The 24,930-nt window shown below is 41.8% G+C and overlaps 1 protein-coding gene across 3 annotated transcripts in view; it reads left to right on the top strand.

The window, feature by feature from the left end:
• Positions 1 to 24,930, top strand: part of LOC102976446 (latexin) — a 73,069-nt gene that overhangs the window by 24,242 nt on the left and 23,897 nt on the right. The window contains exons 2-7 of one of the 3 annotated variants that reach the window (XM_028490509.2): positions 9,258 to 9,320; positions 11,752 to 11,935; positions 15,268 to 15,404; positions 22,852 to 22,925; positions 23,013 to 23,075; positions 23,155 to 23,281. In XM_028490509.2, the coding sequence (XP_028346310.1) occupies positions 9,258 to 9,320; positions 11,752 to 11,935; positions 15,268 to 15,404; positions 22,852 to 22,925; positions 23,013 to 23,075; positions 23,155 to 23,161 (528 nt within the window). In that variant the 3' untranslated portion in view covers positions 23,162 to 23,281. Of the gene's footprint in view, positions 1 to 9,257; positions 9,321 to 11,751; positions 11,936 to 15,267; positions 15,405 to 22,851; positions 22,926 to 23,012; positions 23,076 to 23,154; positions 23,459 to 24,930 lie in introns of those variants that run through there. The other 2 variants (XM_007113201.3, XM_007113200.3) reach the window with 2 other exon arrangements.

The following is a 24,930-nucleotide window of genomic DNA, read 5'->3' as shown; positions in this document are numbered from 1 at the left end:
CTATGTAGTATCTTCATTATTTTTCAGTTCTAAGTATTTTCAAATTTTCCATTGATTTCTTCTTTGATTCATGAGTTGTTTAGTAAGGTGTTTTTCATTTCTAAATATATCTTTAATTATCATTTTATAATTGGTTTCTAAATTGATTGCATTTTTTTTGAGCTGTAGGATGCCAGTCGTTTGAAATTTGTTAAGGTTAGTCTTAGGGCCTAGCACATGGTCAATTTTCACAAATGTTCATGCATGCTTAAAAATAATATGTATCCTCCAAATTCTGGGTATGAAATTCTGTATATAGTTTTTTGAACTCCAGTAGTTCAAATTTGATTGTTATTTTGTTCAGGTCTTCTATAACTTTACTGACTCTGTCCGCTTGATCAATACTGAGAAAGATGTGTTAAACTTCCCATGGTGATGGTATAAGTTGTCTATTTCTCCTTATCGTGCTGTTATTTTTTTTCTTTATACATTTTGAGCCTAAATTGTTAGATACATATAAATTTATATGTTATATCTTAGTGATTAATTGATCATTTTGTCACTGTATAGTGACCACCTTTATCTTTACTAATGCTTTTTGCTTCACGGTCTATTTTGACTGATATTAACATAGCCACAGAAACCTTTTTTTCCATTATTAGTATTTGCCTGTTATATATTTTTCCATACTTTGACATTCACACTTGCTGTGTCGTTCTGTTTTAGGTGTATCTCTTTTGAACTGTTTACAGCAGGATTTAAAAAATATTCTGATGACCTCTGTCATTTAACATAGTAAATTTACTGTGATAGCTGATAATTTTTGTTTATTTGTATGCACTTATTATTTGTCCCATTTATTCTATTTCCCCTTTTTTCCCCCTAACTTTTTACCATATTTTGGAATGATTAGAGCTTTTCCTCCTTACTCTGTATTTTTCTCCTTCTACCATTTGGAAGTTATATGCTCTGCTTAGTCTTTTAGTGTTTACTCTAGCTGTATTAACATGCATACTTAACTAACAAAATTCTAATTTTAGCTCATGTTTTGACCTTCCTCCTAAACAATAAAAGGATTTTAAAATACTTTAACTCTAATCATCCAGTCCTAAAGTATATGCTATTTCTATCAAGTATTTTAGTACTATCCTTTTTTTTTTACTTGGTGCTGTGTATGGTTTTAGTATTAGGGTGATGCTGGCCTTTTACAGTGAGTTCAGAAGCAATCCTTTCACTTTAAATTTTTGAAATGGTTTGAGGATAGGTGTTAACTCTTCTTTAAGTGTTTGGTAGAATTCACCTGTGAAATGATCTGGTCCTGGACTTTGTTTTTTGGATTTTTTTTTTATTACTAATTCAATTTTATTACTGGTATTCAGTCTGGTCATATTTTTTATTTCATCTTGATTTAGCTTTGGGAGATTGTATATTTCTAGGAATTTATCCATTTCTTCTAGGTTGTACATTTTATTAGTATACAAATGTTTGTTGCAATCTCTTATGATACTGTGTATTTCTGTGGTGTCAGTTGTAACTTCTCTTTTTCATTTCTGATTTTATTCATTTGGCTTCTCTCTCATTTTTTCTTGAAGATACTGACTAGAGATTTTTCAAATTTGTTTATCTTTCCTTAGAACCAGCTCTTAATGATATTGATCTTTTGTATATATTTTTTATCCTCTATTTCATTTATTTCTACTCTGATTTTTATTATTTATTTCTTTCTACTAAATTTGGGTTTTGTTTTTTCTTCTTTTTCTAATCCTTTAGGTGTAAGGTTAGATTATTTATTTGAGATATTTCTTGTTTCCTGATGTAGGCTTGTATTGCTCTAAACTTTCCTTTTTGTAACGCTCTTGCTGTGTCCCATAGAATTTGGATTGTTGTGTTTCCATTTTTTTTGCCTCCAGGTATTTTTTTATTTGCTCTTTGATTTCTGCAGTGATCCATTGGTTATTTAGTATCATACTGTTTAGCCTCCATGTTTTTTTTTTGTTTTTTTTTTTTACAGTTTTTTTCCCCTGTAGTTGACCTCTAATCTCATAGCATTGTGGTCAGAAAAGATGCTTGATATAATTTCAATTTTCTTAAATTTACCAAGGCTTGATTTGTGCCCCAATATGTGATCTGTCCTGGAGAATGTTCCGTGTGCACTTGAGAAGAAAGTGTATTCTGTTGTTTTTGGATGGAATGTGCTATAAATCAATTAAGTCAATTAAGTCTGGTCTAATGTATCATTTAAGGCTTGTGTTTCCTTATTGATTTTCTGTCTAGATGATTTGTCCATTGGTGTAAGTGGAGTGTTAAAGTCTCCCACTATTTTTGTGTTACTATCAATTTCCCCTTTTATGGCTGTTAGCATTTGCCTTATGTATTGAGGTTCTCTTATGTTGGGTGCATAAATGTTTACAGTTGCTATATCTTCTTCTTGGATTGATCCCTTGATCATTATGTCCTCCCTTATCTCTTGTAATAGTCTTTATTTTAAAGTCTATTTTATCTGATGAGTATTGCTACTCCAGCTTCCTTTTGATTTCCATTTGCATGGAATATTTTTTTCCATCCCCTCACTTTCGGTCTGTATTCAAGTTAATGAGTTTCGTGCTTTTCTATGTAGGGGAAGATGCAAGAGTCTGGGCTCACTGAAATTATTCCTTCGATATGCATCTTAACTATCTAGGGCCAGTATCCTGTTTTTCTGCGTCCTGAATTCCCCTCAGGGTTGCACTGTAGGGGCTTTCTGGCTGCAGTATCCTGTGTTGACTGAAATGGCAAGTGACCTTCTTTGTCCACACCTTCATTCCATTGCCCTCCCATGGGCAACCACTTTGAAAAGGGCTGATGTATATTCTTTTATCTGTAAGTGCTCTTATAAAAGATATTGTTGGTGTGTGTGCAAATTTTTATTTAAAACATTTTTGTAAGTGGTATTTTGCCATGTGTTTTGTTGCTTCTGTTTGCACTACCAGCCTTGAGGATCTCTCTTTGTTGCTGTATGTATGGCTAGTTGGCTACCTCCCCCTGCTGCACAGCAACCCTATTTTACCTGCCCGCCCCCAAGGGACACACACCAGATTGCCTCCCACTTGCTTCCACACAGATGATGCCTCAAGGAACATTCTCCCACGAGTCCCCTGTAACAGCATCCCAGTTTCTCTGGGATACATACCCAGCAGTAGGTTGTTGGATCCTAAGGTGTGTGCAGTCTTGATTTGACCAAGTCAGCCAGATTGCCTTCCAGCTAGGCTGCACCAGGCTACCTCTCCCCAGCTATGTGGCAGGAAGGGGACCCCTTCCAGGGCAGCGGGCTCTTGTTCAACACTCGGAAACGAATTGTCCGAGGAGACACCTGTGCTGATGAAGCAAGACACTTTATTGGGAAGGGGAGCCTGGGAAGAGAGAAGCAGGGAAAGGGAGCCCAGGAGAACTGCTCTGCCACATGGCTCGCAGTCTCAGGTTTTACGGTGATGGGGTTAGTTTCTGGGTTGTCTCTGCCCAATTGTTCTGACTCAGGGTCCTTCCTGGTAGCACGCGCATTGCTCAGCCAAGATGGATTCCAGCGAGAAGGATTCTGGGAGGTTGGTAGGACACGTGGAGTGGCATCTCCTCGCTCCTTTTGACCTTTCCCGAATTCTTCTGGTTGGTGGTGATTTGTTAGTTCTGCGTTCCTTACCAGGACCTCCTGTCGCAAGATAACTCGTGCAAATGGTTTCTGTGGTGCCTGGCCAGAGTGGGCGGTTTCAGTCAGTTGTTCCCCTATCAGCCATGAACCCCCCCAAACCCGGCCAATGGGTTGGCCCTATGCATTTTCTCATTTATTGCCAATCTAACAGTTGTACAGTGGTCCCTCACTGCTTCTTTAGCTGGCATCTCCCGATTACTCACTTGTGCGCAGGCCTTCAGAGCTCTGTTAGCCCAGGTGAAACATGTGATATGCTTAGAACCACACCCAGCACAGGCCCTAGAGGGTGTCTGTTGTTGTTCTATAAATACAAGTGTCCTTTAAATGATGGTGGACATAATAATGTTGTCCTAATACAAAACATATATTCTAGTGATTATTTCTGATCTTGAGTGATGTGACTGGTCATGTTGACCTGCTAGTTAGGACTCACATCCACATCTGTCCACCATAAACTTCCATTTCCGCTGTCCCCACCCTGGTTCATCCACCCCCTCAACGAGCCTCCTGTAGTCTCTGCATTCACTCCGGACCCCTCCTCACTCCAGCACCACCAGTTCTCCATATGTGGGCTAGAGGGATCTTTAAAAATCTCTCCTTCCTGTTCGTGGCTTCCTGTTTCTCTTAGGAAGAAACTCTTACTGCAGCCTGCAAGGGACGGCCCCTGACCACCCGGCCAGGGCCAGCCTCTTCCGGATCCTGGCTCCCATCTTTCTGCCCTCTGCTCCCCAGTGCCTTCAGCCCCATCTTCCTTCCATGTGGAATGTTTGCCAGCCCCCCAACTTCACCCTGACACCCCAAAGTCAATTCCTTCTTAAATGTTCAGAGTTCAGCTCAAATGTCATGTCGCTGATTCCCAGACTAGATCAGTTCTCCAGTTATCCTTTCATAGCTCTTAAGCCATCCATGATCAAATAATCAGCTCTACAGCGATCTATTTGAAGTTCTCCCCGTCACCTGACTGCCCGGAGGGCGGCTGTGACAGGCTGTTCCCTGTCCTCCTGCCCTAGCCCTGCGCTCCAGAACTCCTGGGGTAGGTGTTGAACTACAAAGACCTCTTTATCACAGGATAGTTTAATCAAAGGCAGCTGAAGGGAACTCACAGCCCTAAAATGTCGTGAAGAGCATGAGACACTTTGTCCCAGACAGGAAGCCCTGGCTGGTGCTGCTTTGCCCAAGGCCTGAGGCTGCCTGCCGCCTTATCTCAGGAGAACCAGCAAAGCTGCCTCAGGGGAACTTGTGACTCAGAGGAAGGGAGCCGTGAGAGGCCTTTGGGGGAGAAAAAAGGGCTGTGTCTTGATAAAGGGTAAAGTACAACCAAAATTATAAAAATCTTATTTTGGACAGAATGTAGATGCCTTTAAGAGTGCCTAATTAAAACAAAAGAAGGAGATCAAATCGGGAAGGAAAAATTACTCTTCAGAAGGACAGCTCGGGGAAATTCCCTGGCGTTCCAGTGGTTAGGACTCCATGCTTCCACTGCAGAGGGCGTGGGTTCCATCCCTGGTCAGGGGAACTAAGATCCCACAAGCCGCTGTACAGTGCGGCCAAAAATACCAGACAGCTCCATTCAGCTCACAGCCTTGGTTTGGTTAATCCACTTGTTTCTTTCCCTGCAAAGGATAGGTACTAACTAGTACATCACTTTGCCTCCATGTGTTTTCAAAAAAATGCTGAGTCAAATAATATCTTAAGTACTTTATTTAAAATATGCACAGTTATATCAAGAATAAGGCAGATTTTTGTGAATCCTTGTGGGTAGCAAATAAACGTGCCCAGTTTATTCCCAATGGGAAGATTGGTGGTCCTCAAGATTCTTAGTGTACCCTTCCCCGGGGGAATTGCAGCCAATTCCGTGGCTTCAACCACCACCTCTACTGAACGTATTTTTATGACATGCAGCTGCCTCCTGGCCGTATTCCATGTCCCTGAGCACAAAGAACGTAGCACCAACCCTGCTCCTCCTCCTCTTCTCATGAATGGCCTCACCACCCACCCCACTCACCCCCAGCTAGCAGCCTGAGGGGCGTCCTGACTCCGGTGTAAGAGGCTGCGCTTAGGCCCCTAAGTGGACGGGAAGGGCAGACTCCTAGGTCGTGCATGCAGCAGGCCAGAGGGCCCTAGGACTGGCGCAGCAAGCAATTTAAGGTTTAGACCTGCCGGCTGGCGGAAGTGTTGCCTCCTTTGAGTCTCAGCTGTTGGTGCCCGCGTGGCTCGGGTGAGTGTTCCATGTGTCCCTCTAACTCGGGTGGGGCGACGAGGACACTGAACTTTAGGAGACTTGGAGACAGATGTATGGGGCGCCTTGTGCAGCCACTTTCGTGCAGGCCCTATTTACAGCCTTTAATGATTCACTGCGAGCTCTAGGCAGGAGAAAACCAATGTAAAAACAAGCTAGATGGAGTCTATATCTCAGCCTTCCCTAGCCTCATCCTTGGGCCAGACCCTGCTTTCCAGCACAGTTCTTTCCCTCCCTGATGTGAATACGTTTTGTTTTCTTTGTTTTTGCATTTTATTTTTTTAATTTAATTTTTATTTCATATTGGGATATAGTTGATTTACAATGTTGTGTTAGCTGCAGGTGTACAGCAAAGTGTTCAGTTATACATTTACATATATCCATCCTTTTTCAGATTCTTTTCCTGTATAGGTTATTACAGAATATTCAGTAGAGTTCCCTGTGCTCTACAGTATGTCCTTGTTGATATCTATTTTATATCTAGTAATGTGTATATGTTAATCCCAAACTCCTTACTTATCCCTCCTCCCCACCTTTCCCCTTTGGTAACCATAAGTTTGTTCCTGAAGTCTGTGAGTCTGTTTCTGTTTTGTAAATAAGTTCATTTGTATCATCTTTTTAGAGTCCACATATAAGTGATATATAATACTTGTCTTTCTCTGTCTGACTTACTTCATTAGTATGATAATCTCTAGGTCCATCCATGTTGCTGTAGATGGCATTATTTCATCCTTTTTTATGGCTTAGTAATATTCCATTGTTTTTAGGTACCACATCTTCTTTATCCATTCCTCTGTTGATGGACATTTAGGCTGCTTCCATGTCTTGGCTATTGTAAATAGTGCTGCAATGAACATTGGGGTGCGTGCATCTTTTTGAATTACAGTTTTCTCTGGATGTATGCCCAGGGGTGGGATTGCTGGGTCGTATGGTAGTTCTATTTTTAGTTTTTTAAGGAACCTCCATACTGTTCTCCATAGTGGTTGTACCAATTTACATTCCCACCAACAGTGTAGGAGGGTTCCGTTTTCTCCACACCTTCTCCAGCAGTTATTGTTTGTAGACTTTCTGATGACGGCCATTCTGACCAGTGTAAGGTGAAACCTCATTGTAGTTTTTTTTTTGGCTGCCGCTGTGCAGCTCGTGGGATCTTAGTTCCCCGGCCAGGGATTGAACCCAGGGCCTCCTCAGTGAAAGTGCCGAGTGCTAACCACTGGACCGCCAGAGAATTCCCATGTATCCTGCAAATTTACTGAATTCATTGATGAGCTCTAGTAATTTTCTGGTGACATCTTTGGGATTCTCTATGTATAGTGTCATGTCATTTGCACACAGTGACAGTTTTACTTCTTTTCCAGCTTGGATTCCTTTTATTTCTTCTTTGATTGCATGGCTAGGACTTCTAAAACTATGTTGAATAAAAGTGGTGAGAGTGGACATCCTTGTCTTGTTCCTGATCTTAGAGGAAATGCTTTCAGCTTTTCACCATAGAGAATGATGTTAGTTGTGGGCTTGAATAGGTTTTAATAATGATAAAAAGAGTGAGCGTACATTGGACTTTTACCCCGACCCAGGCACAGTCGAAGCTCTATTTGTGCCATGTCTTACTCTCCACAACAGCCTAAGTACTGCATTATGTTAACTGGGGCTCCCACAGACTTTGGGATCAAGTTCCAAGTTGATCCCAAACTTTTTTACAAAAAAAGAGGCTTTTGCGACCTTGCGCCAGCCTCCCCAGACAGCCTTTTTTCTAGCTTCGCTGCCTTCCCTGGAACGCCAGCCCCTGCACCCCATTCCCACGTCTTCGCCTGGGCCCCTTGCTCTAGATAAGCCCCCCTAAACTGAGTGCCCGGCACACGTGCAGGTCTGGCCACATAGATGAGCTGCACTGTGTAGCTGCTGACATACCTGTTTCCACACAGGAAGGTCAAGCTGGACTGGATGTTCTGTTTCCCTGTTTATCTCTGGTGCCTGGCATAATAGGTGGCAAAAAGTGAATGAGAAGACAGACTTGTTTGTATGAATTCTGTAATTTGTATGAATTTGTAATTGAAATCAATGTTTCAGCTTACACCAGAGCTTGTTCCAAGATTGAAAATGAGCCCTAAGCAAACTGCTCTCGTACATGTGCTCTGGGTGCCCCCTGCCCTGTCTCCCAGCAATATCCATATATCCACATGTTTAAATATTCTTTACATAAATAATTGCCACAGAATCCTCGCCCTCCATTCTCTGGTTTCCCAGAATTTTAAAAAAATCTGTGATGGGAATAGATGATATGTGGTCTACTTAAAATAAGTAAACCCTGTTTGGTTGTTGTATTCCTGATTCAAGGGAAATTGTTTCCAGAGTCTAACTTAGTCAACACTATGTGAAATAACTTCAGCTCCAGGCAGCGGAAGTTTCCTTTCTTCTCTAGAAAACACTCCTTTTACTGAATGGTCACTGTGGTGTTTAAAAAAAAAAAAAAAAAAAAAGATGGCCAATAACATAAAGTTCTTCTAAACAGTCTAATATGCTTCAATGATATGGGTATATATACTCTAAAACTATGCATTGGAGTCAGTTCAAAGGTTTAAAAAGGTTAAACATGCACTCCCCAAGGTTAGAAGTATGCCAGCCTGTGAAAGCTGCAAAGAAAGGGGAGACCATAACATCTGAGGACTTCCTCTGTGTGGCTAATGCACCCTGCCCCAGACTCGGGCCCTTCACAGAGCCCACCTCTGGCCTCACGTGTGGGTGCCCCCCGCCTGCCCCGGGTCTGGGTGTGGCTGCTTCCATACTGTCCCTTCGGCCTCAGCTGAGGTCTCCTCCTCCCAGATGCCTTCCTTGACCACCTTAAGAAAAGTAGCCACTCTGCCCCACCACTCTCTCTCTTCACTCATCACCACCTGAAAACCCAGTATTTATTACTGGGTGCACCTTTGTCGCTAGATCCCGTGTTCAACTGTGAAAGGCAGGAGGGGGGGCGCTGATGGAGCCCAGTGCCCAGCACAGGGCGTGGAGGGGCCACTCCACGGCTGGGGAAGGAAGGAAGGACCCCGCCTCTCAGCCCTGTGTGCTCATGTCTGTTTCTCATCTAGCTGCTTCCACAAAGCCAACTTGTAGCTTCAGGACCACTGTTTCCCCCTCTCAGCCTCCCTCTTTGTGAGTAGCTGTCAAATCAGCCAGCAGAGTGTCGTGATCAGCCCAAAATCTGGGATCTTTTCTCTTTGTGAAAAATCACCGATTTTATTCAGGTACGAATGCTAGAGCTGCCATTTGCATGTCATGTTATTCCCAGAAAGCGAGTGGTTCTTGGATATGAAGGTGTTAACAGAGCTTCCACGAGGCTAAAGTTCTACTTCTGTGTTTCAGATTAATCAAAAGAAGGAATATAAAGTTGATCTGGTGTTTACCACGGAGCTCTACAACCCAGAGGTAAGCTGCCATGGTTTGTGAAGTGTCCTGTTAACAACTTGTATGAATTTTTTTTTAAAGTGAGAATCTTAATATGTAGTGACCTGGAGGTTTGCCATTTTTTTTTTTCTTTCCTGCTTTGTTTTCTGTTTGTTCTCAAGAATTGAAGACAGCGCTAGGCAGGACCACTTCATGGTCTCAGACAGGGTTCCTTTTACCGCGTCCACACAGCCGTCGTCCCCTCCTTCCTCTGTCGCTGGGAGGGCGTTTCACACCCCCTTTGGACCCGGTGCCCCTCCCTAGCACCTCCGAATCCCCAGAATGACTCACTCTCAAATGCCAGCCTGCTTTCCTCCTGTCAGCTGGTGGCATTTCTCGTTAGCGGGCCGGCAGAGCACGAGGCCACCTCCAGGAGCTTCCATGCACAGAGGCATTCCGCAACTCAAAGCAGCCCATGTGCGCCGCAGGCATCTTCAGCCTCTCCTTCTGACCCAGCGGGCCACGGTCGCCAAGTGTCCTTTCCCCACCACCACCTCCCCCTTCTCAAGAAGAGAGGAAACAGAGGACTCATACAGAAATTAGAGCCAGATGGACTTCCCGGTGCTGGGCCAGGCTGGGAGGCAGCACCCGGAACCGGGGTGGAGGGACCAGCCCAAACCCCTTTGTGTGGCGCTGAGTCGGGGGGGAGGGGGGGGGAAATGAGCAGGCAGCATCCGGTGTCTCAGGAAGGCGGAGCTTCGGAGAAGGCATAACTCCTCCGGCTGATGCTTCTGGAAGAAAGCTTACCAGTATTCACAAACAAGTTCTGACGAGAAAACGCCAACTTTGCTAATTAACCTAAGAATTAACGTTTTCTTAAAGCATGAGGAAGGTGCTTTTGGTTTCTGTGTTGCAAACGGAAGTGTTAGATTAAAGCTAAAAGGAAAACAATTACTAGATTACTTTGACCAACTGTGCTTCTCTGAAGGGCTAGCTAATTGAAATGCGTCCTTTCGGGAGGTAGGGAGAGTTCTTTCATCTTCTGGCAACTGTTTTGATTCTGGGGAGCTGTTTGCGGGGGAAGGGAAAGAAAAACAAAAGGGGACAATACCTATTGCCTTTTCTCTTCCCTGGAAACGGTTTTGACATCAAAAGAGCCCACGTACCAGCCCTGTCTTCTGCCTTTCATAAGCCTCTTCCCCAACGCTCCCTTCACCGTTTTCCTATATTGCACCGATAATTAGGATTTTAATGTACCACTTAAATTTGCTCTCCTGTAAACCAGCACTCACGGGAGAAGACGTTGCCCGTTGGAACGCCTATTTCAGTTTTTTGCATTAGTTCAAGGAGGGAGCTTATTTAGCAGATCCAATTTTAAGTACGGTTTGTTTCATTGTGCGCTTTTTCTTTTTGGTTGTTTTAACTGGGACTCCACCCAGTTTAAATGACTGTAAACGTGAAAAGAACTCAATTGCTCAACGAGCCATGTTGTAACAGGAGTTCTTAACTAGGGGCCCATGGATGGGTTTTGAGTGCCGCCATGAACTTCCTCAGATTCTAGGCCCAGTGGATGGTATGAGTGAATGTGCATTTTTCTGGGAAGCGGTTCCCTGGCTTTTATTGTCGGGTTAAGGAATCAGTGACCTAAAAGAGTGGAGAAGCACCGTCCCAGAAATGAGTTGTACCCTTGATGTCTACTTAAAGCATCCAGCTACCCAGCTCCATCTGTCTCTGGATTGGAAAGTAAGTGAGGGAGATCCCAGAACACTCAGTGTGTCTACCTTTAAATATGAGTGCAAGCAGACTTCCCTTGGTCACTCAGGTAGTTGAATCAGTCCCATTTGGGTGATCTGTCCCTCCACTTCTTCCAGATTAGACCTCGGAGTAGAGAGATGGAATTCTCACAGAGCTGGGGCCCTGGCATCACACAGACACAGCTCAGGTCCTGGCTTACCACTTACTAGCTATGAGACATGGATTAGCTTCCTCTTTAAACTTCAGTCTTAAACTGTAAAATTGGAACAAGAGGACTGAATTCATCATCATGCAGCATGAAGACACTGTGATTTGTGTTGATGGGAATCAGCTTCCTTTTAGTTCAGGTTGGCCAGCTTGAGGGCCAAGTAAGCATTATGTTGGTTGGTCCACAGTAGAGAGGAAAGTACCTCTGTCCTAGCTAGAGGTTTGAGCCGAGTAGCACTCACAGATGTCAGTGGTATTTCTTTGGAAGAGGCCCAGCATTCTTTCATAAGGGCACCATCAGAAAGCAGGAGTTTTAAATGACAGCAAAGACTAAAAATTGTTGTGTTTGGCTGTGAGCACAAAATCATTTTCTACAAAGCAAATACTACTACATATGGATGCCAGTGCATACCTGCCATGTACAAGGAACTCCCCAATCTTGTGTGTGTTTTTCATTGGAGTGGGTGGGGAGTGATAAGGAACCATTCTAATTCCAAAATCTTTATTTCAGGAAGGTAAGGAACATCTGGGGAAATGTTCTGCTCGAGTGTTTTTCAGGAACGAGAAACCCAGACCGGCCATTAATATAACGTGTACTCGGCTCATTGAGAAGAAGACAAGACAAGAAGAAGATTATCGGCTCTATAAGTACATGAAGCAACTTAAAAACCTCTTGGATGTAGTCAGCATACCTGGTATGAACCAATATCTGGAATTTCTATATTCAGGAATGCATGTCATTACTACATCTTAAAAAGAATGATCATGGAAGCAACCTAAATGTCCATTGACAGATGAATGGATAAAGAAGATGTGGCACATATATACAATGGAATATTACTCAGCCATAAAAAGAAACGAAATTGAGTTATTTGTAGTGAGGTGGATGGACCTAGAGTCTGTCATACAGAGTGAAGTAAGTCAGAAAGAGAAAAACAAATACCGTAGGCTAACACATATATATGGAATCTTTGTGTCCACCTAGAGGGGTGGGATAGGAGGGTGGGAGGGAGACTCAAGAGGCAAGAGATATGGGGACGTATGTATGCATATGGCTGATTCACTTTGTTGTACAACAGAAACTAACACAGTATTGTGAAGCAGTTATACTCCCATAAAGATCTATTTTTAAAAAATGATCATCTAAAAATTTATCCCCCAAATGGCACTTTAATTCAACTACAGAATGTGGTACACCTAATTATTTGAACAAAATTCAGAAGTATCCTTTTCCTGTTTTCCCCCTCGAGTACAATATAGTGACTCCACTGAAAACTATCTGTGCCCCTTTAATCTGCCCGCTTCTCATCCCAGACGCAGGGCAGGGCAAGAGCCAGACTCCAGGGAGAAGAGGTGGAGGTCTTTGCAACAGGACCCACACGTAGGGGTGCAGTTTTCAGGGTTGAGTCCAGAAGCTGAGAAGAAAACTTCTAGAGGTTTCTGGTGGTGGCTTTGGAAACTTTAGGTGACAGGACCCCATCCAAGACCTCTGTCGTGTGCATCATGGCCTTCTGCACCAGGGCCAGGCGTGCTGTCTCAGGGCCTTGCGGGGAGGCTGCAGTGGAATCTCATTTTAGGTCCAGAGCTAACGGGCAGTGGTGCCGTCTCTTATAAGAAATGAGCCCTGCCTCTGAAGTGACTCAGCTGAAGTGAAGCAGAGCCCATTTGCGCTGGCACTCAGCAGGGTATGTGGACAGCAGCTAACACTCGGCACTTACCGGCAAATCCAATCTCCAAAACCACATAAGTCATCTCTGGACTTGCACTGGGGTATTAAGCTTGACATCTGACCACCACAGCGCTCCCTGTCCCACTGTCTCTCTCTCAGTTCCCTCATTTGCCCGGAGACTGTGACAGACCAGTGTCAGTGTGGAGGACCTGTGGTCCCCATTTCTGGCTGCATCTGTGTCCCATCCATTACTGAGACTAAGTGTTCTGAAAAGCCCGGAGGTGGGATACTGCTCCTTGCGTTTCTCAAATTCAGAAGCTTGGCTCACTTACATTATAGTTCTCTGACAACTTGGATTAAATCCTGTTCCAAAGAATTATGAAGAAAATTCAGAATCTTACATTGTAGTAGCATTTGTTTATATTTAACTGCCTGAAATGAATGTGCCAATGACTAATACTTAAAATCTACGGTTATTTAGGGATTGGTCCCCTCCTTAGCATTAGTTGGGGAAACAGGGTTTTATGTATTCTTCTTAAAACACAAATTTTAGAAATCGTATTGGACCCTTCCTTTGAAAGGGTCTCAGTCCTTTTGCCACAGGATCTCTAGATTTTGGACAGTTTTTAATAATGCAGGTTAACTGGATCATGTTCAGTTAAGTCCTATATGCCCACAAGGATCATTCTATAACAGTCTAACTTATCGTGGCTACTATGAAGCTTCGAAAAAGTTTTTGCTTAATATAGGGCACGTTTTCATCAACAAAATCTACAAGTTCTCTTGTCACTTTAAATTCAGTAGAGATGTTTAATGGTGCTTATAGCCTGTATATCTAAAATTATCTACTTAAAACTGAAAAGGTTTGGTTTTAGATAAGTTGAATCAAAACCTATGTTGGAGCAGCCAGGTCAGATCTCAGCAGATCCCATTCAGTATTTAATCAATCCAGGGTATTTGACTGTTGAGCAGTTTTCTCTACAACTGCTAAGTGAGAAGATCTAATCCATTTTAGGATATCCTTGCTCTGCACTGTTTTTCCCCTAAAAAAAGTAGTTGTCTGGTTTTTAGGAAGAGTAAAAATTTCTCCTCTTCTAATGAATTCATAAACTTCCTATAGATGAGCCCAAGTATATGACATGCAAAAGAAAAAGACTGGGGACCTGGGAATAACCAAAGTCCTAAGTGACTCTGTAGCAGTGCTACTGCCATTTATAACTTTCAGTTGTCCTCATTATTCATAGTATTTTGTATAACTAATTTTTCTTCTATGGTAATTCGTTTTGATCTCACAAGTTAAACTCCTAGTGGCACTGTAAGACAAAGGAAGTCTGTCACTCTCTCGCTTCCACACACAGGATAGGAATTCAAGGCTCAGCTCAAATCTCATCTCTGTGAAGCTGTCCCCGACCTCTTCAGCCCAAAGAGACCCCCCCGCTTCCCTGTGTCCCCTCAGCTCTCTGATCCTCCCTTTTTCTTAAGGAAGGTGTCAGCTGCATTTCCACACTGTCAAGTGGAGGGTAGGGCCTCTCTTTGCATCTCTCACAGCACCCAAGCAATCAATGAATGCCTTTTGAATTGACCACCACTATAAACCAGCCAAGTCTAGTTCTACCAATACAGAGCAGAATTTATGCGAAAGATTATTTTACTAAGAAGGATTCATTTCCTAATAAGCTGTTCGTATTCCTCACATATTATACTATTATTGGGCTTTAATATACACTATCTCTTTCAAACTGCATAAATGATGGTCCATGAATAGCCCATAAATTACTTGCTAAAATTTGAGTTCCTAAAAGTCACAAGAGGTAATTTATTAGTCATTGTATCCCTACCTAGAGCAGTATCTGATATTAAGTAGATTTTTTATAAATGTTTGCTGAATTAAAAAGATTGCAGTTCCAAAAACAATGCCACAGGAAAAACCCACTTGATTTCTTCATGTGGTCAAAAAAGTGACAGATGCTGCCAATACACAGATTAGCTTTAACGCCAAGGATCAGAGAAGGACAAAGACGTTTGCTAGATTGTCAAAGACCAGCACATTGACTGTAAGACCCAAACCAGAAGGTAATGTGGAGAAGATAACTGATAGATGTTTCCATCTAATTAAAAGATTTTAGATGAAAGGTTTTAGATTAACTTTGAGTATCATTATAGCTCTTAGTTTGCATTTATATTGTACAGCAAATAGCCCTTAAACTTTTTATAGTAGCTTTACTTAGCAGGGCAAGTTGAAGCATGTAAGATTCCATACAATGCAGAAACAGATACGAGTCCCACTTCACTACTGAAACTTGTAATATTTTGTCCTGAAAATGTCTTAATATGAATGTACTTTTTTTGTGCCCTCAGATAGTCATGGACATATTGATCCCTCTCTGAGACCCATCTGGGATTTAGCTTTTCTGGGCAGCTCTTACGTGATGTGGGAAAAGACAACACAGTTTTTACACTACTACATGGCACAGCTCAGCAGTGTGAAGCAGTGGGTAAGAAAAACTGACAATTAACTTGTACCACAAGAGATACAACCAATGCAATGTTCTTAGACTAAATTAATGTGAACGTCTAGTTCTGTGGCAAGAGTTTTAATTGCATTTCATTAACTCAATAAATATCTGAATGCCAGGTATGGTTGTGGGGACTGAGGATATAGCACTAAACAAAAAACTCAGTGTAGCTGCCCTTATTGAGACTAATTCTAGCGAGAGAAGAAAGACAGTGAACCGATGATAAACAAGTAAATATGTATCAAATGGTGGTAGGTGCTATGGAGAAAAATAAAGTAGGGAAAAGGGAATGCAGGGTATTGACAGAATTAAACTTTAGTCTAAAGCAAGGCCTCTCTAATTTGAGCAGAGGTGACACTGGAGCAGAGGCCTCAGGGAATTGAGAGTGAGCCACGCCTCCAGAAGGGAAGGCATTTCAGACAGAGGGAAGGGAGGCAGCACTGTGGCTGATGGGCTGGAGAAACAGCAGTGAGGCTGGTCCGGCTGCAAGAGAGTGAGAGCAGGGGAGCGTGCCGGGAGGTGAGATCGGAGGGAGAGGATCGGAGATGGAGGGGGTTGGTTCATGGAGGGCCATTAGACGGACCCTGTCTTTTACTCATTACAGGGTTTCTAGCAGAGAAGAGACATGATCTGTCTTACAACAGGGTCATTCTGGCTGCTGTGTTGAGAACAGACCGTAGACAGACAAGGGTGGAAGCAAGGAGAGCAGTAATCTATTGCAGCAGCCTAGGCAAGGCCTGGTGGTAACTCGGACCAGGGTGGCAGCAGTATTTGTTGATGGGTTAGATATGGATATATCCAAGAATGAGAAAAGTCAAGGATGATTTTTATGATTTTGGCCTGAGTAACTGGAAGGATAGAGTTTTCATTTACTGATTGGGGAAGACTACAGAGGAACAGATTTGGGTGGAAATTAGCTTGAGTTGGAGCATTCTAAATTCCATAACCAAGTAGAGAATTTGTATCGTCATCTGGACATAAGAGTCTGAAGTTCAGCGGAGATGTCTAGGCTGGAATCATCACCACATAGATGGTTTTTAAAGCCTCAAGAGTGGATGAGATGAGAGAACGAGTGTAAACAGAGAAAGGTTATGTAGGGATTGAGTCCTGGAACACTTCCAACTTTAGAGGGTTTAGAGATATGAGAAAAAAAGTGTTTCAAGGATGAGAATTGACTATCAAATGCTGCTGGAAAGTCAAGAAAGATGAGGACCAAGAATTGACCATTAGATTTAGGCAAGCTGGAAGTAGATGGAGAGCTTATCAAGAGCTGTCTCACTGGCACAGTGTGGGCAAAGTCCTGATTAGAATAGGTTCAGGAAAGAATGGGAGAGGAAGTGGACGCTCCAAGTCTTTCAAGGAATTTAGCTATAAAGGGAAGTAAAAGGGAGGGAGGGGGCTAGAGCTGGAGGATGCGTAAGCACAGGGTTGAAGGAGGGTTTTCCGTTGTATTTTTAGATTGGGCGATTTAACGGCATATTTATACGTTGATGAAAAAAATCCAGTAGAGAGGGGCAAAGTAGGACTTGTAGGGAAGAGAAGGAAGACTTGTTGGAGTTAATATCTTTGAGTAGATAAAGAGAGGATATGATCGATCCAGGAGATGACTGGACAAGGGCACAGAGTTCACCTGGAGAAAGGCTTTCAAGTGTGGTACAGATGCTGGTAGGAGGGTGGGTATCACGTGGTAGCCTGTGGAAGTTCTATCCTGACTGCTTCTGTCTTCTCAGTGAAAAATGAGGCAGTCACCAGCTGAGCGTGAGGACGGAACAGGAGGTGAGGGGGGTGGGAGTGCGTGGATTCGAGCATCACGCAGCACTGCAGGCCTCTGAAGGTCTGTGGTCGCGAATTTAAAGAAGGGCCAGTCAGTCACTCAGCTGGTTGGGTGTGGACAAGGAGGTGGATGAGTGGGGGGGGTTTGTCAGGCACATGTCATGTGGAGAGGGAGGGGCATCTCCAGAGTAAACAGTATCAACTACTCAGAGGCAGGATGAGCCAACCATAAGTACAAATTTCTAAAAATCGTTTTCTTCACGGGTCGCTGAAGCAGTACATTCACCATGGATGGATAGCAGTGAGTATCTTCCGAGTACAAGGGTTTGCCTGGCGTCCAGTCAGCATTATTCATGCTGGTAATAGCCTGGTGTACCTTTCAAAGGCCACTTGTAAAGCAGACAGACAGCTGTTTGTTTGAAATGTAGTTTCATTCCTTATCAAAATGAACGTTTCTCTTCCCTAATGGAGTGGCTTTGATAGAAACGGCTGTGTAATTGACTGCTGTTACACCAGGAGTCAGGGCACAGCACCGATTCTTTGGCTGCAGGTAAAAAGTTTCTCTCGTCTACCAAGACAGTCACATCCTCAACAGAAGGCTTTTCCTTTAACTGAAGTTAGGGAAAATGTTTTGTTTAGTGTAGAAAATGGCGTCAAGATAATAGAACTAATTTTAATGAATGTCAGAGGAAAACTCAATAGGAACAGAGCAACAGGGACACGAGAAAAAATTAGGATCTTTTCATGGCATTGTTTTCCATTCTTTTCTTTTGCATTTATAAATGACACATCACCTAAGTAAACACCAGGACGTACTATGGTTTGAAAACAGCAGCCCCGTTTCTCGCTCATTCTAGCCAGTCTTTCTTTGATGTCCATCATCTGTCCATTAATATCCCTGCAAGTGGGAAAGTGGGGACAAATGTAATTGTAGAGCTAAGAAAACAAAAATGCAGGGGGAACAGGACTTTTAGATTCTTTTACCCTGTGGTGTCTGGGTTTTAGGTAAATAGTAATTGAAGATGCACCTGACTTGGTTGGGTCACCTAAGGCAAATCACTTCTTCTCTTAGGGCTATGAAATGAGGGTCAACAAGCTTTATTGAATGAAGCCCTTGAAACTAACATAAATCTAAAATACTGAAGCAATTGGGAAATTTGGATTAAGGTTGATATGCATTTCAGATTAGAGTTTTTTTTTTTAACAAAAAAGCCTACAGCACCCAGTATTCCCAGGCGGCCTCCCATCCAAGTTACTAACCAGGACCAACTCTGCTTAGCTTCCAAGATTAGAGTTCTCTTAAATAAAAGCATGCACATACCCACATAGATTTTCAAATTCTATTTGGTGGCTACTAAAGATTCTTGTGAACTTTCAGAAAAACAAGCAACATAACAACAAGCAAAACAAGCAACAATTTCTAAATAAGTCACTACGATCAGAAAGTCTAGGGACTGTCCCTGGAGACTAGAAGCAGGACAGTAGGGCTGACAAAGCAAAGACAGAGAAGCAGGGAGTGACTGGCAGTGCCCGTGGCCCAAGGCAGCTCAGGAATCTATAGGGATTATAGTTTTTTCCAAAAGCTTTCTGGGTGGGAATTACTATCTCTGCACTCAGGGATAAACTCACCTTTTAATCCAATTATGTAAGGCAGTGCAGCCTTACAAACTTCACAGCCCCAAATGAACACAGCCTGAGAGAAGAGTGGGCTAAGAAATAGCTGGAATACAAATATAAGACCCATCTTACTGGCAGTTATTGCCTTAGGACTGAAGAACAGATGTCATTCCCAAACCATGAGGACTAAGACGAGGGCAAGGGAGATAGCTGATGGCTAGAAAAAAAAAAAAAAAATGGATAAGGACTTTACTGACACCCTTTAGCCTTTCATTAATGTGAACTGAGAAAAGTAAAACTGTTACTTTTCCAGCATTGTTCTAAATCTTATCAGTACCAAATACTGTCAGCATCCCCAACTATCTAACTGGCAGCCAGCCCAAGTCTTCACCCTAACTAGAGGCCTCCATCAGCCGAGACAGTACTTTACAGAAACCATCGTATCTATTTAATTCTGCTAAGAAATCTACTTTTGACTTGACACCATAAAACTCCTTGAGGGAGGGAGGGAGACGCAAGAGGGAAGAGATATGGGAACATATGTATATGTATAACTGATTCACTTTGTTGTAAAGCAGAAACTAACACACCACTGTAAAACAGTTATACTCCAATAAAGATGTTAAAAAAAAAAAAAAAAAAACCTCCTTGAAAAGAACATAGGCAAAACGTCCTCTGACATAAATTGTAGCAACATTTTCTTAGGTCAGTCTCCCAAGGCAGTAGAAATAAAAGCAAAAATAAACAACTGGGACCTAATCAAACTTATAAGCTTTTGCAGAACAAAGGAAACGATAAACAAAACGAAAAGACAACCTACGGAATGGGAGAAAATATTTGCAAACGATGTGACCAACAAGGGCTTAATTTCCAAAATGTACAAACAGCTCCTACAATTCAATATCAAAAAAACAACCCAATCAAAAAATGGGCAGAAGATCTAATCAGTCATTTCTCCAAGGAAGACATACAGATGGCCAACAGGAAAAGATGCTCAACATTGCTAATTATCAGAGAAATGCAAATCAAAACTACCATGAGGTACCACCTCACACTGGTCAGAATGGGCATCATTAAAACATCTACAAATAACAAATACTGGAGAGGGTGTGGAGCAAAAGGAACCCTCCTGCAACTGTTGGTGGGAATGTAAATTGGTACAGCCACTATGGAGAACAGTATGGAGGTTCCTTAAAAAACTGAAAATAGTTACCACATGATCCAGCAATCCCACTCCTGGGCATATATCCAGAGAAAACTATAGTTTGAAAAGATACATGCACCCCAACGTTCACAGCAGCACTATTCACAATAGCCAAGACTTGGATGTAACCTAAGTGTCCATCGACAGATGAATGGATAAAGAAGATGTGGTATAGGCACACAACAGAATACTCCTCAGCCATAAAAAAGAATGAAATTTTGCCATTTGCAGCTTCATGGATGGACCTAGAGAGTCTCATACTAAGTGAAATAAGTCAGAAAGAGAAAGACAAATACCATACGCTATTACTTATATGTGGAATCTAAAATATGGCACAAATGAACTTATTTACAAAACAGAAGTAGACTCACAGGCGTAGAAAACACACTTACGGTTACCAAAGGGGAAAGGGGGTGGGGGAGGGATAAATTAGGAGTTTGGGATTAACAGATACAAACTACTATATATAAAATAGATATGGACTTCCCTGGTGGTGCAGTGGTTAAGAATCTGCCTGCCAATGCAGGGGACATGGGTTGGAGCCCTGGTCCAGGAAGATCCCACATGCCGTGGAGCAACTAAGCCTGTGCGCCACAACTACTGAGCCCGCGGTCTACAACCTGCGCGCCACAACTACTGAAGCCCATGCACCTAGAGCCCATGCTCAGCAACAAGAGAAGCCACTGCAATTAGAAGTCCGCACACTGCAACAGAGAGTAGCCCCCGCTCACCACAAGTGGAGAAAGCCTGAGCGCAGCAACGAAGACCCAATGCAGTCAAAAATAAATAAATTTATTTAAAAAATAAATAAAATAAAATAACCAACAAGGACCTACTGTATATCACAGGGAACTAGATTCAATATCCTAAACCATAATGGAAAAAATATTAAAAAGAATATGTATAACTGAATCACTCAGCTGTATACCAGGAACTAACACTGTAAATCAACTAAACTTCAATTTAAAAAAATCAACTTTTGATAGCATATATTAATAACCTAAGCCTACTTATTCTCTACTAAAACCACATTGGTTCTGCTAGGGATCATTCCTTTTTTTTTTAGTGGGGAGGGGAGCAGTAGGGGTAGGGTAGGTCACGGGTAAGTATAAGGAAACCAAATACTTCATTCTGTCTCTAGGAAGAATAAAGTGCTAAGTTATCAGAAAAATGTCAGTAAATCATCAATTTGGACTATAAGGATTTGACATATGTGATGATTTGAACAAAACCAAGGAGATTATTTCTGAGTATTAGCTGGGCTGCGCCATGTCTGGGCTGCAGCTCTTTAATGAGCCCTGGTTTGGTTTGGCCTAAGGGCGCTTCCCCCTTTAGGAGGAAGAATCTATGAACAGAAACATGAGGTGTGTCTCAGTAGCCTTACTGAGGAAGGTCTTAATTAAATGTAAACGGTGCCTAAGCATTATAATAATCCAAATTTTTGTTTGGATTATTAAAAAATGGGTAACACTTTGTATTGAGCAGAAGTTTGTCAAATGGACTTGGAACGCCATCATTTGTTTCAAGCCTTTCTTCCTTTTTGCCTAAAATCTGGAGATTGCCACGATTTCCTTAAGAAATGCTATTTTCAAAAACAGAAAGAGGCACTGTCCTGAAAAAACACTTTATAAGACCAATTTTTAACTGTAGAAATACATGGTAAACAGACCTTGAGAAAAAGTGCAGGCAGCACAAAAGTCTGAGACAAAAATTACACAGCGCAGCAGCCAGCTGTGTCAATACAGTCCAAGGTCAACATCGTCACCAAATGAGAGTCAGACAATGCTAAATCCACCCCCAAACCCAGCAATGCCCAACTGATAACTGGAGCCTCCAGAAACTGTTCCTTTAGATAAAAGATGCTAAATTTTCTCTCATGAATTCTGACTTTGCAGCCTGTGTTTTGGATATTTGCTTTCACCATTCATGGGTACACTGCGAGGCAGAAGGGAAACTTACCCAATGACGCAAAGCACCACAGAAAAGCAGTCAATTTCTGATTGATCCAGGTCCTCTCTTGTCTCATATCCCTCCAGTACCCCCTCCACCTGATGGAAATTTCAAGGCTTGTAAAAGTCTTCATCAATGTAAGCAAAGGGAAGACAAAACTTAATATCAAGTCCTTTTTGTTTTTGCATATTCTTAGTCTCAATGAAAGCCTGGTAGATTAAAATCATAATCCAAATTAATTTTTTTATTCCTTCTCTTCCATTTTTATTAGTAAAGGGATAAGCACTTTTGTGCCCCAACCTTTTCCCCTCAAAACAGTTACTGTCAAAAAGAAAGCAGGAAATCAGTTTAGTCATTCTTAAAATTTATAGAAATCAAGAGAATAAAAGAGCTGAGTGAGACTGCCTGCTTACCTATAAAATGTGCTGGTTTTAGAAGCAGTGTGGTACAGCATGAAGGATGTGGGTGGTGGAGTCAGTAGGTCTGGGTTTGAATCCCCACTTGTCACCTACTAGCTGTAACCTCAAGTTGCCTTCCCTGTAAAAGAAGGCTCATACTACATATTCTTGCAAGACAGGAGAATTCCATGAGAACATGTATAAAGTGCCTAGCAGAGAACCTGGCCCATGGTGTCCTTCTAGAAATCCTGATTGCCCTGCCCCTTGTCTTACTGCCTGGCATATCAGGGCTATAAATCAGCTTGAGGTGCATATACAATATCTAGTTTCCTTAGGTTGTCAAAAGATTCTCCCTATTCTCATAGACCTTAATCTCCATCAAAACCCATCAATATTAGAGAGAAAAAGTGACAGAAGGACCTTACTAGATTATCATGACAGTGGCAAAACAGTGAGAATCGACAACTTCCACATCTTAATGCAGGATACCACCAAAGGAGATGCGGCTAGAATCAAAGTGGCAGCAGGTGATTCAAGGCACCCATCCACCCATTCAAGGCAGGTGATATAAGACGAGCCTTCCAAATTCTAAGCTAATATAAACCCACACTATCTATCACACTAACTCGTTCTTTCTTCTTCTAGAAAACAAATGAAGATGCAATTGATTTTGATTATACTGTTCTACTCCATGAATTCTCAACACAGGTAAAACAAAACGGTATATAGAACTGTTTAAACCAGAAGTTTTTGCAGATCATAATATTTTAGAACTCTTATTTCCCAGGAAATGATTCCCTGTCATATTCACTTGGTCTGGTACCCCGGCAAACCACTGAAGGTGAAGTACCACTGTCAAGAGCTACAGACACCAGAAGAAGCCTCTGGAACTGAAGAGGGATCAGCTGTGGCACCGACAGAGCTTAGTAATTTCTGAAAAGCAAAAAAGATCTGTTTATACCAAATTCTGAACAAAATGACTATACTAAATAGCCTAAATCATTATTCTAGTAAAATAGCCAAGGTATAAGGCATTCTAATAATTTGGGAAAGCCTGTGATTACAAGTAAATACTCAAAAATTAAAAGATACTGGGATTTTTGTTTTTCGATTGGTTTGGTTTAGTTTTTAACTCTGGGAGCACATGCATACTGAACTCTGCTCAGTGCTAAACAGTTACTCCGCAGGTTCCTCTGGGTTTCAGCCCTAAAATGTAAAACCAAGTCAGTTAGGGTATGCTGCAGCTGGACCATAACAAAATAAAATTGATGGTCACATCTATAAATCTGCATTTCTCAATATTTTGAACATATTGTAGCTAACTATTCTGTGTTGTTAAATTGCTTCTACCTAGTATGTAAAAAAGATAATATATTTCAATGAAAGCAAATTGTAGGGGAAATATTACCTGTTTAAAAGGAACTTTACTATTATTTATGATTTTGAGCAAGTATTCCTTTTAAATTTGATATCTACTTTTAAATAAATGTTTGTTTCTAAATAAAATGTGTTACATGTGTTTGTAGAGATTTGTCTATATAGGCAAAATTTGTGCTAAACTGGAATTAAAGGATATTTATATATTAATAAAAATTTTACAAATAATAATAGTGTCTCAGGCTTCCCTGGTGGCACAGTGGTTGAGAGTCCGCCTGCCGATGCAGGGGATACAAGTTCGTGCCCTGGTCCGGGCAGATCCCACATGCCACGGAGTGGCTAGGCCCGTGAGCCATGGCTGCTGAGTCTGCGTGTGCGGAGCCTGTGCTCCGCAATGGGAGAGGCCACAACAGTGAGAAGCCCGCGTACCGCAAAAAAAAAAAAAAAAAAAAAAAAAAAGTGTCTGAGATAAAGCCGAGGGTCTGCAAACATGTATTAAATGGAAGAGTGATGTAACTGAAAGTACATAAAGTATTTACAATTTTCATTTATAAGGACAACGTGGACCCAGTGTTAGCCTAAGTAATTTATAAAAACAAACACAATATGTACCATTATCAGATTTGCAGAGTACCTCCTCAAGGCAGGAAGAATTGATCCAGGAAATGTGGCCAGCATTTGCCTCTCAAAATTAGTATTTAATGGAATGCTTATATTCATGTCTCAAAACCCTTAGCCGGGTTCCTTGATCAGTAGTTGGTTAGGAAGCATCAGCCTTTTTAAAACATACCAAAATGTGACCTTTATGTCTGTATTAGAAAACTGAAAAAGTTTATACTAAATAGAAAAAATTTTAAGACATGGACTCTTACAAAATAAAAATAAGATGAATTGTACTGTTACTTTTTAGCAGAGGCAGATCATGTATTATTCTGTTTAAAACCCCAACCCCTTTGCATTCATCTTTCCAACATCCTCTGGATTTAAGGACTGTAAGTTTTCCAAAGCACTGGAAACAATCATTTAAAGAAAACATCAGATCTCCCACATATATGGTAATGCAGAGAAAATACTTTCCCTAAGACTCCTATTCAACATAGTTTTGGAAGTTCTAGCCACAGCAATCAGAGAAGAAAAAGAAATAAAAGGAATCCAAATCAGAAAAGAAGAAATAAAACTGTCACTG

This window comes from Physeter macrocephalus, chromosome 1 (genome assembly GCF_002837175.3).
Source record: "Physeter macrocephalus isolate SW-GA chromosome 1, ASM283717v5, whole genome shotgun sequence".
Lineage (NCBI taxonomy): Eukaryota > Metazoa > Chordata > Mammalia > Artiodactyla > Physeteridae > Physeter > Physeter macrocephalus.
This window is presented reverse-complemented; position numbering and strand designations above follow the sequence as displayed.